A 17,457-nucleotide genomic window follows, 5' to 3' on the forward strand; every position below is an offset into this window, starting at 1 on the left:
ATATTTGTTATTAGTCATCTTTAGTTTTGTGGTTTTTGTTTCGGTAATAATATGAATCCAATGGATATTATTATAGTTCCGTCTAATCGATAATTTTAACGATTGATCGCAAATAAGAGTCGCTGTTTGATTATCTGCGAAGGGATTACTCCTCAGTCAAGAGCATTTTCCGACACAACACGAGTGTTGGGTTGATGATGATGCCCCTCCAACGAGCTTGGCAATTCGGCCTGTTACGGCTGTGATCGATTCTGATCGGGTGATAAGTGTAAAATGTATAGCATACTTGTGTAGCAGGAACACTGTGGAGGTGTGCGTTGGATGTCGGATACCCGTACTGCAAGTGTATCTGTAGGAGAGTACCTGCGCCGAGGGAAAGACCCTCAAACTATCCTACTCTGCGCTGATCACCTGATCAGGTAAAACTGTGAACTACCGGGTGATTCGCGATATTGTTAAACCAATCGTGTATTTCAACCACGGATGTGATAACATTAAAAATTTAACATCGATGTATGCAAGGGAAGCGATTTGCTGATGAATGTCGATAAATCAAATGTGATGGTTTTTGAAAGAAATAAGTATGACTAAATGTGAAATCACTGTGAAAGGAGTAATACAAGTACAGGAATTTGTGTATCTAGGAAGTATGTTTACTAGGGATGAAATGACAGAAATATATTGAAGGGGATGAGTGCCGGGAACAGAGTGAACGGTGCATTTAAATCAACTCTGAAAAAAAAAATGTTTGTTGCAAGAGGCAAAATTAGCAGTTCACAGTGTAGTCCTGGTCCCGACCCTGATGTATGGGAGCGAAATATGGACTTAGAAAAACAGGAATGAAAGTAGGCTGAATGCTGTCGAAATGCGATCTCTCAGGCGAATGTGCGGTAAAACTATGTACTATAGATGCACAAATGTTGAGATCCGTACATTATGTATGGCTGAGATAAGCACGTAGAGAAAGACATGTAGAGAGAATGGACAGCTAAGAATATTTATAGTGCGAATGTTGATGGATGAAGAAATAGAGGAAGACCGAGAAAGACATGGCATGACTAAATCCAACAAATACTTGAAGATGGACATGTCAAAAGTAGGAATAATCGGCGCGCGTGCATGAGAAGATGTATAAATATAGAGGAAGCGAGATCTGTATACAAAAATAGAATTAAACAAAGATAGATTAGAATGAATAAAATTTAATGCAGCGAGCAAAGTAATAAGTTTAGCAATAGTACATATACATCGGCACAAAAAGTAAACAAAGGCGTACTGTGTACTAAAGTTTTATGTGCCCTATAATGTAAGGATAAGAAGAAGAAAAAAAAGACATACTTATTTCAGAACCACAGAAAGAAAATTTGAGCGGGAAACTAGCGTCTTATGATAAGGAATAAAGAAGAACAGGCAGCATCCCTTAGTACTTACGCTAGCTACACGATGACATGTGCATCTACCATCTCCCGAGTCGCGAGCAGCTGTGAGCCAAATGCTTTACAATAAGGACCAAGTAAGCAGAGAACGACGGATGGTGAACACTTACAATGTCGGACATCGCTTTCGTCATCTTGCAAACCGTAATATGTTAAGGAATACTATAATTGTTTAGTTTTTTACAGTTTCCTTTTTGTGCCATTGCATCATGTACACTTGCCAAACATCGCCCAATGTACCTATTAGTATTATTTTTTTGTTGGGAATCATTTTTTAATTTCTATAATTCCACTCGTCCATGTGCTTTGTAGCTGCAAGACTTTTTCCGATGTCAACTCATATACATATTATGTTAATTAAATTAACACACAATTATTTCTAACTTAAACTTCAACTGTAAATAGTGTCTAGATTTTCAACCACCCATCCGCTCTTTAGCTGCAGGACATGTAATCTAGATTATATTTAAAAGCGATTATTTATTGTTTAAAAACTTTTCTTAGTCATTTTTTAAAAAGTCTTGCATCTCTGAAGCTGCAAGAAGTGTTGTAATCTATCTCCTATTAAATAACATTATCGGAAATAAGGAACTAGTGGAAGTAGCAACTAGAACGTGTTGGGATGTTTATTGCACAGTGTCTTTGAGGTAGATTTTCAAAAAAATGGCGCTATATAAATTATCCTAAATAAATAAATACAGGTGATGGTGAACACATACATTAAAATTACAAGTCAAAAATTTTAGTCGTCTACATAGGTACTGAAATTCCACCAAAACGTTTCACTAGGCAACCAACTTATTTGAGTGTTTTAAATACAGCTTTTTTATTCTGTCGTTACTTTCTTTTATTCGATAGAATCATAAATATTTACAGACCCCTTTGTTGAGTTGTATTATAAAATCGTTTTTAAATGAAAATTGTACTATATTTACGATGCTAATGTTGATGGATGCAGAAAACGAAGAAGACCGAGAAAGACACGGCATGACCAAATTATACAAATACTCGAAGACGGACATGTCAAGTCGGAATAATCGTCGCGCGTGCGTGAAATATATGAATGTAGAGGAAGCGAGAACTGTATGTACATAAATAATGATATGGAGTTCAATCCTCTCTGCCTACCCCCATGGGGAAACTACATGATGGTTTATTTGAAAAAATAAATCTATGGCTTTTCTACTGATTGCACGCTCTTCCTGCGATTTATTGTATTAAAATAGTGTGGCGGACAGAGTCCCCCAGAACTGCAGTTGCTTTCTCCCTCAGACCCCCCCTGTTGTAAATTCGTAAGATCGGTCTATGCAGCATGCGTCTTGGGTGTACATTATTTTTAGTCACCTTGTACAAGGTCCCGATGCCCGTCTTGGAAGATTTATCGGTCGCAATATGCGGTCGTATTTGTTCGGTCGAAAGGGGGCGTAGTTGTCAGAATAAATTACCTATAAAAATAATAAATAATACACGGAATACAGCCTTTCGTTTCTCATTTGAAACGACTCCAGATTTTGATCACTTACGTTTAATTATATCGAAGTATCCGAATTGCTTTCAGGATTATACATTACCGTAGACCCCATATTTATAATTGCTCGACTCTTTAATACGGCTTGTCTTTTATTATTGTATTTTGTATTCCGCCTGCCTAAGGCTACCCCTTATAATTACTATAACATTGCCATGAAAAAGCAGATTCAATTAATTTTAGTTTTTATAGCTTATGTAAATCTTTACTAATATATTGACTGAAATTTTAAGTGATTTTTTATTGCCATTTTTCTATTAATATTCATTAAAATACTCGATCAAAATACAAAGCTTTCATCTGTAGTTTTTTTATAAACGAAAACAGCATTAAAAGTAATGATTATCGGATTTGTAAAGTTTTTCTAAAAATATTTATTTAATAAATGTTTATTACACTGCATAAACTAGATTACTTTATGGCTATTTTTATTTTAACAAACAAATATGTAAATACATGTTTATTAACATTTCTTACTTAATTCACTTTTGTTTATTTGTTTGCAAACCAACAGGTCGCTAGGCCCAATTACAGCGATGAATAGAGTACAGAACGGGCCAGACTTGAACAAAATGGTTGTAACTCACCAGAAATCGAACGCTGAAACTACGTTAAGCTGATGGATATCGTTTATTTTATTGTATTTAATAAATTAATGAGTAATAATTTATGTTAACAAATTACAACAGGGACAGAGAACATTTTAGAGAAAGGAATATGAAGTCTAGTTTAGAGAAAGGAATATGGAAGTCTTTTGTCTACAAATATTAGGACAAACTCAAATATTGTAAAATTTTATGTATTTTTTTATAGCACAGAGATAATATAGTTCCATAATAAAAATACAGGTCATGTATTCATGAGCTTCACGTGGATTACATTATAAACAAAAGCACTTGTCACAAGTTAGTAAGAAAACGATTTTGAAAATATATCTGTTTTAAACTTTTGTCTAAAGAGCGCTTCTCTTGCACACTTTCACATTTCTGGGAAGGGCTTTTCACGTCAAAGGTCCGGTTTCTGTTAATGATAATATATGGAAAATGCGTTTTTAACAAGTTAATTTAGCTTCTTTCTACATAAATATAATACATACGCAATACGCACCAAAGTTCTGAAAGCTCCTCTCCGAGGTTCCCTCCCCACCCCTACACCGTCACATTCCACCGTACTCGACTCCCTTCCGCTTCCCCTCCCCCCTGGCCCGGCTAACAGTAACAGCATCCGCGGGCCGTGTCCGCCCTATCATCATCCTAAATTATTATTTATTTATCTTCCCCGATCGGCAATTATCTCCTGCGAGGCTCGTTACGACTCCGAACGACTTTCCAGCTCGGCGGAACATTCTCCATAGTTTTATTTTCCAAACGAAACAATACGGGCGCCGAGTACCTAACTAGGCACCTTGACTCTTCGACTCGTCAAACCTTTGTACCTACTCGCTTCTTGCTTCTAGTCGACGAGTACTTTAATAGGTGATGAGTTGCTTATTGTATGATTGGTTATGTTGCTTGTTGCCATTGCGTGTTAATAGTAAATGAAAGCGGGACTCTTTTCGTGCACATTATTACAGGATGTTCTTTAAACCCTGTCACATCCGAAACCACGATGATCAGGATGAGCAAGAAGACATATTGGCACTTTAAAATATTTTTTTAGAACGAAAAAGATTTAAAAAAATGAAATATCAAAAAAAGCAAATGGTTGCTTACTTCTGCAGGAGTGAAACAAGGAGGGGGAAGGGGGGGAGTCTGACACTGCGTCACGCTCCCCTCACTTCTCCCCTGCAGAAGTAAGCAACCATTTGTTTTTTTTAATATTTTATTTTTAATTTTTTTCTTTGTACTATTTTTTTTTTTAATATGCTAATATGTCTTCTTGCCCATACTGATCATCGTGGTTTCGGATGTGACAGGGTTTAAAGAACACCTGTATAATATACGAGTACATCGTCGCCGTTCAGGCAAAAATCACCAACCCAAAAAACATCATTTTAAGAAATCTCTATTTGAAATTTTGGAGATTGGTCTCCATTGGAAATATCTGATTTTTGTGTTTTGTAGGTTTTAGGTACTAATATTTGAAAGGTTTTTAAAGAGGCAAGGGGGGTAAAATTTGGTTAAATGACTTAGGCTTATTTAAAATCTTGTCACTGCAAGCTATAAGGGTTTGTGAAAGAAAGGAAATATTAGAAACAATTTATTATTATAATGTTTTTAAAAATATTTTTTTATTTGAAGAAATATTTTAATAGAACATGTTTTTTTTTAACGTTTCGATATAAAATAATATAAATTGGCATTGAAAAAACAAATAATTCGGATTTACCCGACTAACTTAGTTACCTTGGTGGCGTTTGTCTTTTAAAGAACATAATTTTACGCCTCGAATGGCATATTTAACTCAAAACTGTCATTTTTAGGGTTAGTGACTTTTGTCTAAACGGCGGCGATATTACGTACGTAAGGCGGACTTCGTGGTGTAGTGGTAAAAACGTTTAACCGACGCACAGAAGGTTCCGGGTTCGATTTCGGTGAGAACTAAAAAAATACGTGTATTTTTTCTCAAGGCTGGGTGTTCTGTGCTGTAATTCACCACTGTCATTGGGCCTCATGGCTTGTTGCGGTGTAAAAATATATATTCTATATTCCTAGGAGTTACATAAACTCATTCTGGGTTAAATTTAATTTTCAAAAAGGTCCAAAATTGTTTTTTTTTAATTTTTCTTTCTAAAACAACTTTCTACTTAAATGTTTTATGTTTTTGGATCAGTGTTGTGTGATCAATGGTGTCGATTATTTTTGTTGATAATAAGAAATAACATTAATCTACCTCAAACCCCAGCATCACTGATCACAGCCATTTTTTCCGTACATTTAAGATAAAATATCTTCGTATTTCCTTTTTGTGGGTTTTAGTAGTATGAGGTTAGTAATTCACGTTACTTACGGCGGCGACGCACAGTGTTTCGTTTCATACAAGCTAGAAACTAAAAATTCTGAATGTACTTTTAACTTACGTATGCGATTCATTTAATCCTAAAAATAGGTTTTTTTTAATTAAATATGTAATAATAATTCGTTTTATAAAAAATATGTCACATTTTGTTATTTAATAAACGAAATAAATTTTCTGGAAATTGATATCTGCATCCAATAATGTATTTAAGGATCATAAATAATTGAAATTATTACTTTAATTCTATTGACTGATAAATCGGTCAACCTATAAAATAAATAATTGAAAATTATATTAGATACTTAGGCATAAAATAAAGATTTCACACGAGAAAACTAATCTGCCTTCACTTGTTTTGTCAGAATAACCATTTTACAGCTGATTTTATTATGTTAAACATGACAACTGAAAGGGTTTAAATAAACTTAAAAGTTTGGCATTGTAAGGAACACAGAAGTGAGGCAACGGACACAGCAACCCTTGGTATCTACTGTCATCCAAGGCGTTTTGGCTGGCAAGGCCATGTACTACGTATGCCTTCCGAGAGCCTTAACCATGCTTGCCTATGTTACAAGGCATCAGGTTCTTGGCGTCCTGGTCGTCCGCTGTTGACAATTTGTGGGCAGTTTGCGTCAGAGTTGCGGTACGTGGACTTAAGTTGGGAGGATGTACGGGAGGTCGATCGCTTGGCCGGAGGCTGATTATGGAATCCATATGCTCCACATAGGGAGCGGATATGGTATGATGATGATAAGACTTAAAGATTTTTAAATAAAACATTTGTTATAAGTGATTTTCAAATAGATGTATTTTGAGAAATATAAAAAGAGCATGTAATGTAGATAAGCCAAAGGAATAAAATTCTTGTCGAGAAACTCTATTAATACTAATAGAGTTCATTTCACTGGGTTTGGCGCCACAAATATAACAGGACATGGTTGACTTATTTTCAGCCAAAACGTTGCGAATTTTACCATCTACCATTGTTAAAAGCATTTTAAATTTTATGGACAATACTACACCTCCAATATTAACATTAAAATTTTCAAGTTTTTCAATTGCATCTTGAAGTTTTTCGATTTCAGACTTAGTAAGAATATCAGTTTCTTTGGCGAAAATAAATTTAATAGGACGACAATAAGAGGTTGAGGAAGGGCTTAAATTTTGCCAAATTACTATATTAGGGTCATCATTAAGCCTCAGTTGTATTGGAACGAATGACATAATAAATAAAAATTCATCTATTGCATGCTCTGTGTAAAATTTCTGTTTATAATTACTATGTCCCGAGCTTCCATTTCTACCCCACTTGCATATAAGAGTCAGTACAGAACCTGAAGGAACTTTTTCTTTTAAGACTTCTGATTCTACATTTAGCAATCGTTGCACCGTATGATTTAAAATCGCTTGTAGCTGGATTTCTGCACTAGTTTCCGTTATTTTGACAAATTCCTCGCTCAGGCAACATGGTTTTTTTTCTTTTCTTAAACTATAAAATGCCGGATATATGTTGTGGCCGGTTTTTATGGCATTTTTACGCATAACTTTGTAGGAATGCGAAGATAATTTACAGTCAACGTATAAACTTACCGCTTCCTCAATTGTCAATGCCCACTGTTTGTTTACTTGTTGACGTTCGCTACGTATTTTTGCTACTTCATTGGGAGTAGCTTTCAAAATTTTCTTTAGGAGATCGGCAACTGTGCGTTTTCCTGATGCTCGAATAGATACCTGCGTGGCAAACGAAAGTTCTTCAGATGTCTTCGTACTCACTAAATCACGCACTTTTGTCCTTTTGCACTGATCACTGCATGCCCCAAAATCCTTTGCGGGCCTTCCAGTAGACGTAGATGGTTTATTCATGTCTACTGAAGGACTTTGTCGAAAGTTTTCACATATCAAAATATTTTCACTACCGTCGAGCCACTCAAATTTTTTTTAACAAATCTATCTAGTTTACAGCCAGATTCGGTCCATTTTCTGCTTATATTTAAACAAATAAGCTTAATTTGATGTTTTAACAGTTTTTCACCACTTGCACCGAGTTCACCGACTTCAAATTTACTAACAATATTATTTAACACTCCTTGAAGCCTTTCTTTCTTCGTCAAACTCGTCCACATCACGTACAATTCTTGCCTGGAAATCTCGTATCTGGTACCTGTAAAATAACAAAATAAGATAGATGCAACTTCGTGCGGTAAAATATTGAAACTGTAATGAATTAACAATAAATTGGTCTATTGAAAAATAAAAATAATATTTTGCTACTTTGATATACTCTCCGAGATAAATTCTCGAGAAGTTAGAAATTGATATTTTTTTAACTACTGAAAAATACATAAGATAAATTATTGTTTTTTTAAATACCTAAATGAAATACATTAAAATATTAGAAAAAAAACCATACAACATACCTTCCAAAATAGCTTCCATTTTTTTTTAAATCGAAATAAAAAACTTTAAACTTGATAAACAACCTTTACACGTCGGACGCCAAAATGCAAATAAATGTAATTAGGCTTTCAAAAACCAATTATCCGACTTTCATATTCTGGTATGAATCACCCTAAGCATTAATCACCCCAATTAGGCTTACAATCGTCACACTAACTATCTGGTAATGCCCCATGACGTCATCGTTTAAGAATTCAAAAGTGACTTTTTATCTTGTAGCTTGTATGGGTCAAAACACTGTGCGACGTCAAAAATGTAACATTTACAAGATCTCGCAGTCCAAGTATTCGTTCTTTACTCTCTGCATTTATATCATTAGAAATTCGTTAAAAATAAATGTTCTCGTTATAAATTTAGATTTTTATTATGGCTCGACTCTTCGAGTAATATCACCACAGCAGTATGTTTTCTACTGCTATGCTTTTGAGTATACATATTACATATATTACGAGTCAATGACAGTAATAATATCTTTACGTTAGTATCGGGAAGGCCCCCGTGCGGCCGTGGTGTGAGAGATAAGAGGCTTTCTTACAGAAGGGTTATGAGATGAGAGGAATTTTCTTATGCGCGTGATGAGATCTTTGAGCAGTAATTTACCGAGCCTCGAGGTTTGTTGTAAAGGTAAAACGATTGTGTTTTCATGAAAACGAGGCGAGGTGAGGTGAAGTGCATGTCCGTTGACGCAGTGATTCAAATATATGTATTTTTTTATGTTGATGGAGCATGTCACAAACTTTCCTCGCATCAAAAAACCGTGTCAACAATTTTATTGTACATAATTTACATAATATATTCGTGTATGCATGACCACTGCATTTTTTAGGTAAAGTTTCACCAACTTCTACTGTATTTTGATTAAGGTATATCCATTTTTTAATATTTATTTTAAATTATATTGATAAACCCTTAAGGGTTACATTCATTTACCAAAATATTTTTACTTTTGAAATTAATATTCTACTGTTAATGATAATATTTTTAACATCTTTTGTAAAGGTTGTCTGAGTCTTTTGTTTAGTTTTGTCTGGTAGTTTATTGTTTAATTTCAGTCCCTGGTTCATTAGTCTCGACTGTCCTTGTCCCGTTTTAGAAGGTTATACATGATGATTTTCTGATATTCTCGTATTGTGTCCATGTTCACGACATTTTTTTTCAAATTTGAGTTCTTCGTCTACAATTACATCAGTGGCTAATTTATGAGTAAGTTTTAGGGATTCTAGTTTAAAGAGTTCAGTTACATTTAATTGCTTAGTTTGTTTAAAGAGTTCATTAGTTGCTGTTAGATATGGGAAGTCATATACTTACTTTAATATTTTATTTTGCTGTCTTTGTAGTCTGTTTATGTCATTTTGATTTCCTGTTCCCCATAGTAGTTGCATATAACATGTTTTAGTTTTTACATAGGCTTCATGCATTAGAATTTTTTCCGTTTTTGGAACAATTTTTTTGATTTAATAAAAAAAGACTCGATAATGTCGCCACTTGCTAATTGAATTGTTGATATGAATTGTCCAAGTCAATTGTATGTCTATTGTTAGTCCGAAGTATTTACCATGTTCAATTTCAGTCAGTCGTTCATCATTTATGTAAGCATTTCATCAAGTTCAAGCAGTTCATTATTTATGTAAGAAAATAAAAACTATGCCTTTTTATGATTTTTCTGTTCTCTTTTTTTTCTACTAATCGGAATAGCAAAAATAATATAAATTATTTTTTGATTGCGAAGAGGTTTGTCGCGAGCTTAAAAGCGTAGTATATTCGTATAAATAAGAATATGATGTAAATTTGATCGCATCTAAAATTCAAATGTCATCAACGTAATGGCTGTTTCCATGTTTCAGGAAGGAAGTGGAAGATAAAGCAATCGGCATTCCCCACTTCGTAATTAATACATATCAGACACGTATGTACGCACGCTGTTCCCATTCGCAGCTACATTTGTTTTGCGAAATATTATAATTTCCGAAATGAGAGGATGCCAAGCTGTATTCATAACACGACACACGTGTTCCTGTTTCTACCTTTTCTCGAAATAATCTTACGAACTTTTTCCACCGCTTAGCCAAACACTACATCTGTAGGTCTAGGTATTCTTGTTTCCTGTCTACCCCAGCGTTAATGAATTATTATCTCGTCGTATTTGCTGTAATTCTGGTGCATATTTGTATGTCGGCGTCGCGTCGCGGGTTCATCGCGCGTGCGTAGCGCGGAAGAAGTCTCCGCTTGACTCAACAGTCGACAGGCGGTAGTCGGCAGTATAGGCAGTATAGGCACTAGGTTCGATAAGATGCGCGCCAGGCGTGAAAACGCCCGATCACTTCGTACTCCGAACTAATTGGCCCGACTTATTCACGACGATCGGGGCAAGCGCCCAGAGGCCGCCGCGTGTCTTGACCTTAATAGGTATAAACACGAGCTGTCAGACCGCGGAGGTATTCGGTATCAACGACCCGCCGACACTCGGCCGGCCTCTTCTGGCGCGGAGGAGGAAGCGGGAGGAGCGATCGAACATTTGTTTATTTGTTTATAGCTGCCATAAACATGTTTCTCGTTAGAGCCGGTGCCGGTGTTGGAGACTGGGAGACCAACCCAGAGCCGAGAGTCGAGACTGCGGCCCCCACTAACGGGGGCGCTAACTCCCACTTGCATTTTTACTATCGACATATTTCTCCGTATCGCTGTAGTCATGCTTCTCTTTACTATAACACTCCGTTGTCTCAGTTCACGTACTTTGCTAGGAAAAAATTACCTATTTAGAATGTACTTTTATTTTGTATTCCTACCTTATGAATCTACCATGTATTTGGATTATTTTAAACACATCGTTGCTGGTCGATTTTAACTGGCCAAACTCTGAATTCGTAGAATAAACTCTCAATAATTGAAAATGTCTCGTAAATTAATCACATTTTTAATGATTTGAAATAGGTAGTAAGGGACAGGAATCTAATCGGTCTAATACTAACTAGGAGTTTTTAAATTTCTAAAACTATCTGAAAACTTTATCAACACAGTTCAGTGTACAATTTCCTTTTACTCGTATACCTGCATATAATTAAAACGTGTATTTTTTATGTCAATTAAAAAATAACGTCCCAAAGCGACAATGTTTACGGCAGTTTTGTGTGGTCAAAATTGAAATCAAAACTCGTTGTCGCCTGTAAATAACAAAAATAATAAAAATATTTAAACGATACCGAAAGTTCATTATCGTGATGTGTACTGCGTTCGGTACACACGATAAGCTAACAAAAAAATACGAGTTGAAAGTTGAATTCTCTAGGTCTAAATTGTGCACCGGAAAGAATATAAGAATAATACATTATTTGCGAGATCCGCCGCGCTGAAGTCATAATTAACTATGAATGTAAACATGATGTCTTATTATTCAATGTTTGGACTGAGCCGTTTAACGCGGATGAAGGAATGTCGGAAGCCCACTGCCCACTGCCGACCACACGCGAGATTCATTACTTTCCGGCCGCGGACTATAAAAATCTGTTTTTATTTATTTACGGCTAAACAAATAATCTGTTTCCTTTCGTCTCATTAAATCCTGGAAGATTGGCGTCTGCACGCATCTCGATTCAATTTACAACTAAAATATCGCACTAATTAAAAAATTCTTTTTAAAACAACCAAACTCATTTGAAAAACGACGCATGTGTTGGGTTTTTTGACGTTAAAACTTTTTGCACTTTTTTTCGTTGACGCCTAGTGTTTTTTTCATCGGCATTTTAAAAATATCTTTTACTTTTAAGTTCCTAGTATGTAATAGATTATTTGTCTATGTATTTATATAAAAAAAAAACATAGGTACACGTTTTAAAGTAACCAATTACAATTCAGTATGAAGAAAATTGTGCTTTGATATAAAATGGATATAGTTTATTTATTTATTTTGTTATTTATTTGTTTATTTAGTTATTCATTAGCTTTTTACTTCGTCATATTATATCTTCAGTTAATACTACAAATTACAAATTCCTCTTCCTTTGATAGGTTTTATTCGTTAGAATAAAACCTATCAAAGGCAGAGGAATTTGTATTTTTTTAAGAAAAGTATGATAAGACGCGCATCTATCATCTATATCATGGAATTCTCTCCCAGCGACTATAGGTGCAAAGCTATGAGAGTGAAGTGATTTTTGGGAAAAACTTAAAACCCACCTGTTCTATAAATCATTCTGTCATCATTCTACATCTGTTGATGTTTGTGGTGTGAAAGAGCAGAAACCCTTATTTATGCGGGTGTGATTCGTGTAATTGAATTATTTTGTGTGTAAAATGGCCACTTAAACCAGCCAATGACAGGTCATAAGCCCTATAGATGCCTAAACTTCTATATTACCTTCTCTAAAATGTTCTTCATCTCTGTTGTAATATGTTAATATTAACAGCTCCCCAGGACGTTGAATCCACTCCTTGTCTACAAAAATTTGGACAAATTCAAAATATTGTTAAAAAATTTTAACTTAAAATTTAATTTATATTTATATAGTCATTTTGTTAACCGCCCTTGAGGTGTTCTTTAACGAAAATTGCGCTATTTAAGTTAACTATAATGATAATAAAGACGGGGAAAATATTTTTTTATCTATTTCCTTAAGTTAGTTAATATTACATGTGTATTATTTACAATTGTTTTAATGACTTTATTTATACTAATTTTTACAATACTACATTATTACAGTAAGCATAACACCGTTTTATTAAAATCAATAAGTTTTCTTTCATTCTTCATACTTTCAAGCATCATACTGTTTTAACCCTTTATAAACAAACAAACAAAGAACTATCACGCCGTTTTCCCGTAAGGGTAGGCAGAGAGGATAGAACGCCACATCACTCTTTATACATTAGCTATTTTGTGTTTGGCATCAAACGAAGCAAAATAACACACTAAACGCTAAACGGACGGACTACTTCTTTATTTTAAATGAGGCGATTTGTGTGAATAACCAAATAAAACACAAAACTCATTTGTTAGTTTTGTGTACCCGCATCTTTAAAATGTAAATAAAAATCCCTAATTTTAAAACAAGAAAAACTTTCCGAAAACCCGTCTCTGAAAGATTCTCTTTCGTATTAAAATAAAGTAGGAGTATCGATGTTTGTTTTTATTAATTGTTATTTATTTGTGTATACTGTTGTTAAAAGCATAATTGGCCATGTTTTTTGCAGATGGCCGAAAATCCAATTTGCAGTTAGTTAGGTACATCGTACGAACGTAGGTAATAGGAACCTCCTACGCTTGCAATTAATTTTTATTGCGCGAATCTCGGGAATATGTGAAATTCGCGAGCATTAAAATGAGTAAGTAGCTAATTTGGCGAATTTTCTTAAATGTATGGAAACCACCATAATGGAAAATGTGTTTTTGGAAATTTCACCCATTGAAAAACGAGATCACTTTACGTGACATGATAGGTAGGTTTACCTACTCGCATTTGGAACAAGGACGAAAAAATATTTAATCGATTAAAATTATCCCTTATCTCCCAGTAAACGATGTAATATCTTGATGTACCAAGAAATAAATCATTAAATTGGTGCATTTTTATTGTAACTGCGGAATATTTTAGTACACCGTATCATAAACGTGAACTAATTAAATAAAATCCTTCATTTTCAATAATCCTTAATAAAAAGCCATTATGAAACGGTCTTTATAAAATAACAAAGCTAAAATTCATCAACTTAAATGTAATTTAAGCTCTATGACATCAATATGCACGCATTATAAATTTGTATACTAAGTGTAGGCTTTTGAAAACTAAGTGCGTTCAATACTAGACTGCTGTACAAACGGCCGTTTATGTTCGATCGCAACCATAACGGCATACGGCATTCTCCTAGAAGATAAATAAAAACTAGTTTTAACAAGTGTTTCTTGTGCAAACAAAAATAAGTGGTATATGTGTGTATGCGTACAAATGGTGCTGAGAACATAACCTCGCGACATGTCAACTCAAACATAGCAGCGAAGGTGAAGAGTGAGGAGCGACTGGGACTTGTTGATAGCTAACTATTTGTAAACACCATGAGCGCAGTACTAATGTTGATGGTTTCTGTTTGTTCTCTCCCACTAACACCGAGTTCTGTAATGCACCCACAACTTGGCCCACTATTTTACAACACGATTCTTGTACCTACTCAAGCCGTCTTCTATATGACTACATATTATCATATATTATTGTAGTACATAAGTTGTTGTATGATCTGGATAGCTGGAGGTTCACCAGCTTTGATTGTTACCTATGATTCTAAATCCATGCAAAAGTTTGAATATTTTTATGAAATTTTGTGGGTAGGTAAATATTCCATATTCAACGAAGGTAACTAAAATTTTGAAACTTTCTAGTCTTCGCAGTGAGTGGAGATAATCTGAGTAAACTTTATCGATAAATTACGTACCACTACTTCGTAAAGCTGGCTCCGGGATCCGATTATAAAGTGGTGTTGATACATTTTTCGAAATTAGGACAAAGCGCCAACCCAGACGGAAAAAGTGCATTGATGTATTTTGTAAAAGAAATAAAAATATTTTAAAAGCTTTTATAATGCTCGTAAATTTGCTCTCGGTCTGAATTGAACGTGTACAATTCTGATCAAATCGAGATCAGATGACTTTCAAATATGCGTATTTTTGTAGACCGGCCTAGTAAGCATACAAATAATTTTCTTTTAGGCGTTACCAGATAAACTAATAATATTATCGATTCAGGTGTTGAATTCTATAATACTTAATTAGTCATTAGTATTCTTTAACGCGATGAATTATGAGCGTGTTTTTAGGTGAACTCTTGCATGGATGATTTAGGGCAAGAATAAGTTCTATTTGTTCTGGCGGTAGGCCCACGCCCCGCGCCAGCACCCCGCACCCGTGTACATATTTACCGATACTCCGACTTGTTTTATTTTTGGAAGTCAATAATACCCAGCAACAGAGCCGTTGTTTACCGTGCTGAACAGTAATGGTTACGATTCAAGATTCCAGTGTGCGTTACGATCTCCTACTGTATGTTTACACTACAGCGACACTTGTAAATAAATAATGCATCGACTGTCAGAGCTGCGGGACAACCAAACATACAAAGCTGGCATTGAGTAATATTTCGTTTCCAACTGCAAGTCGGGTCATCGTACTAAGTACAGTCTTACAGCCAGAACAGCCCGTACCGACTAGAAGACCCATAATACATCTTACTACACTGGAATAATCATAAACTCGCTCGTTATGTTTGATGGATAGACTTTGTGCTGTACCTACTGAAAGTGCTCTCTTTTGTTACCGCTGTGCATGCTAATTCCTATTTTCAAGCTTAATCCTAAATACGACTGACAGCACTAGATATTTTCATATCCACAAATAGCGGAGTAAGAAGTAACAAATGGTGTTGATTTGATTAAGATGGATTGATCAACGGACGTGTAGGATTTTACACATTTGGGCACATTAAAAATATTGTTGATTTGATCTACACAACGACCGCACCGCATAAAGTGCGTATTTTTCAAAACTTTGTAACGCGTAGTGTGTTTTTTTCGTATATTTAAAAATATTATATTATGTATTTAGGAACTACTGCACATCGCTATATAGTAAAACATTCATAGATACACTAAAAAAATATGTTGCGGGGCAGTTCTTACTCCGTTCGTTACTGTCCATAATCTTAAGATATAAAAAATATAGAAAGAAAAAGAAAATATAAAAATACAAAACAGAAGAAAATAAAGAGAGATATAAACCGTGTTCCACTAGAAAGTTCCCAGTCTTATACCTTTATGGGACACTTTTTTTATTTACGTCTTCAAAACCAAATTAAATATGTTATTTTTTAAGATAATAAATAGTATTTCATTTGAAAATCTGAGTGGTAGACTGATCTACCAGCTTACATTATTACGATACTCTTGTGACATAAGACTTATTAATTATAGAAAATATAGACATCAATAATTCTGGTGGTATATGTGAGTACCACTTTGTTCTAGGTGGTACATACATATACCACCAGACCCATGTTATACGAGCTTAAGCTCAAGATTGGGACCGTGTTACATTGTATTGTAATTATATTGCAATGTAGGATATTCCTTCTTCTAACTCCTAAATTGTTTGTCCGCAGGTGGGTGGTGCTAGCGGGCACATGGCGCGCGCGCGTGGTGGCGCAGGCGCGGGCCCTCAGCGGCGGCACGGGGCCGAGCCCCGCGGCCAGTAAGGGCAGTTCGCCCCTCCAGGTCGCGGCGTGGGGCCTCCCTGCAGCGCAGACGGTAGCGGTACTGGTGCTGAGGGATGTCGACGGAGACGAACTCACTGGTAAGGCCATCATCTTTGTCCCCTCGATCTTTTGTGACGTCATTTATTACAAATCGTCGGGTCAATGCCAAAGTCGCGAATGTGTAAAAACATAATTTTGAGATATTGAGGTTTGAAGTTTAGAACTGGTGTCTTAAACCTATTTGTATTCTCACTAAACTAGCTTCATATAATTGAATATCTAAAAAACCCATTAATTAAGATAACTTATTCAAAAATAAATCATTTAACATTTTACTTTATTTTTATCACTTTTTGTGATAAAAATAAAAATTTATGTCGGAAATGCATTAATTGTTAGTTATCGATCGAAACAAGATTTTAGCCGAAACCGGATTTCGGCTTCTGTTCTAGTTTCGGTCGAAACTAAACTTATTTAAATAAGTCAAAAGTCACTTCAAAACGCCCAAAATTAAGCCATACCATAAAAAATAAACCTTGCAAAAATAAGTGTTAAATACATAAATAAAATACACAATGAAATAAAAGGCATAAATTTAATGGTTCGTTGTTATGTTTAATACGCGTAACTTTTACTGGTATGTAACAGTTCTTCAGTTTACGCTAAATGAAACTTTAACTTATTAAATATAAAGGATTTACTAAAATATTTAAAATTTCAGGCTATTTTCCTACAAGTCTCAAGTATTTCTTTTTTTAAAAATAAAATGCCAAAGTCCCGAAAGAAATATTCGCGAATTTGGCTCTGCTAGGGCTAGGTGGATGTTCAGTCAGATTGGTGAAACGGT

General features: G+C 35.0%; 1 protein-coding gene across 1 annotated transcript in view; it reads left to right on the forward strand.

Annotated features, from left to right (window-relative positions):
- Positions 1-17,457, forward strand: part of fz4 (frizzled 4) — an 81,602-nt gene that overhangs the window by 44,682 nt on the left and 19,463 nt on the right. The window contains exon 2 of the mRNA XM_088242883.1: positions 16,518-16,708. Within this exon, the coding sequence (XP_088099009.1) occupies positions 16,518-16,708 (191 nt within the window). The remainder of the gene's footprint in view (positions 1-16,517; positions 16,709-17,457) is intronic.

The sequence above is a fragment of the Micrasema longulum genome, unplaced genomic scaffold (assembly GCF_059751315.1).
Source record: "Micrasema longulum isolate JH-2025_06_02 unplaced genomic scaffold, ASM5975131v1 h1tg000173l, whole genome shotgun sequence".
NCBI lineage: Eukaryota > Metazoa > Arthropoda > Insecta > Trichoptera > Brachycentridae > Micrasema > Micrasema longulum.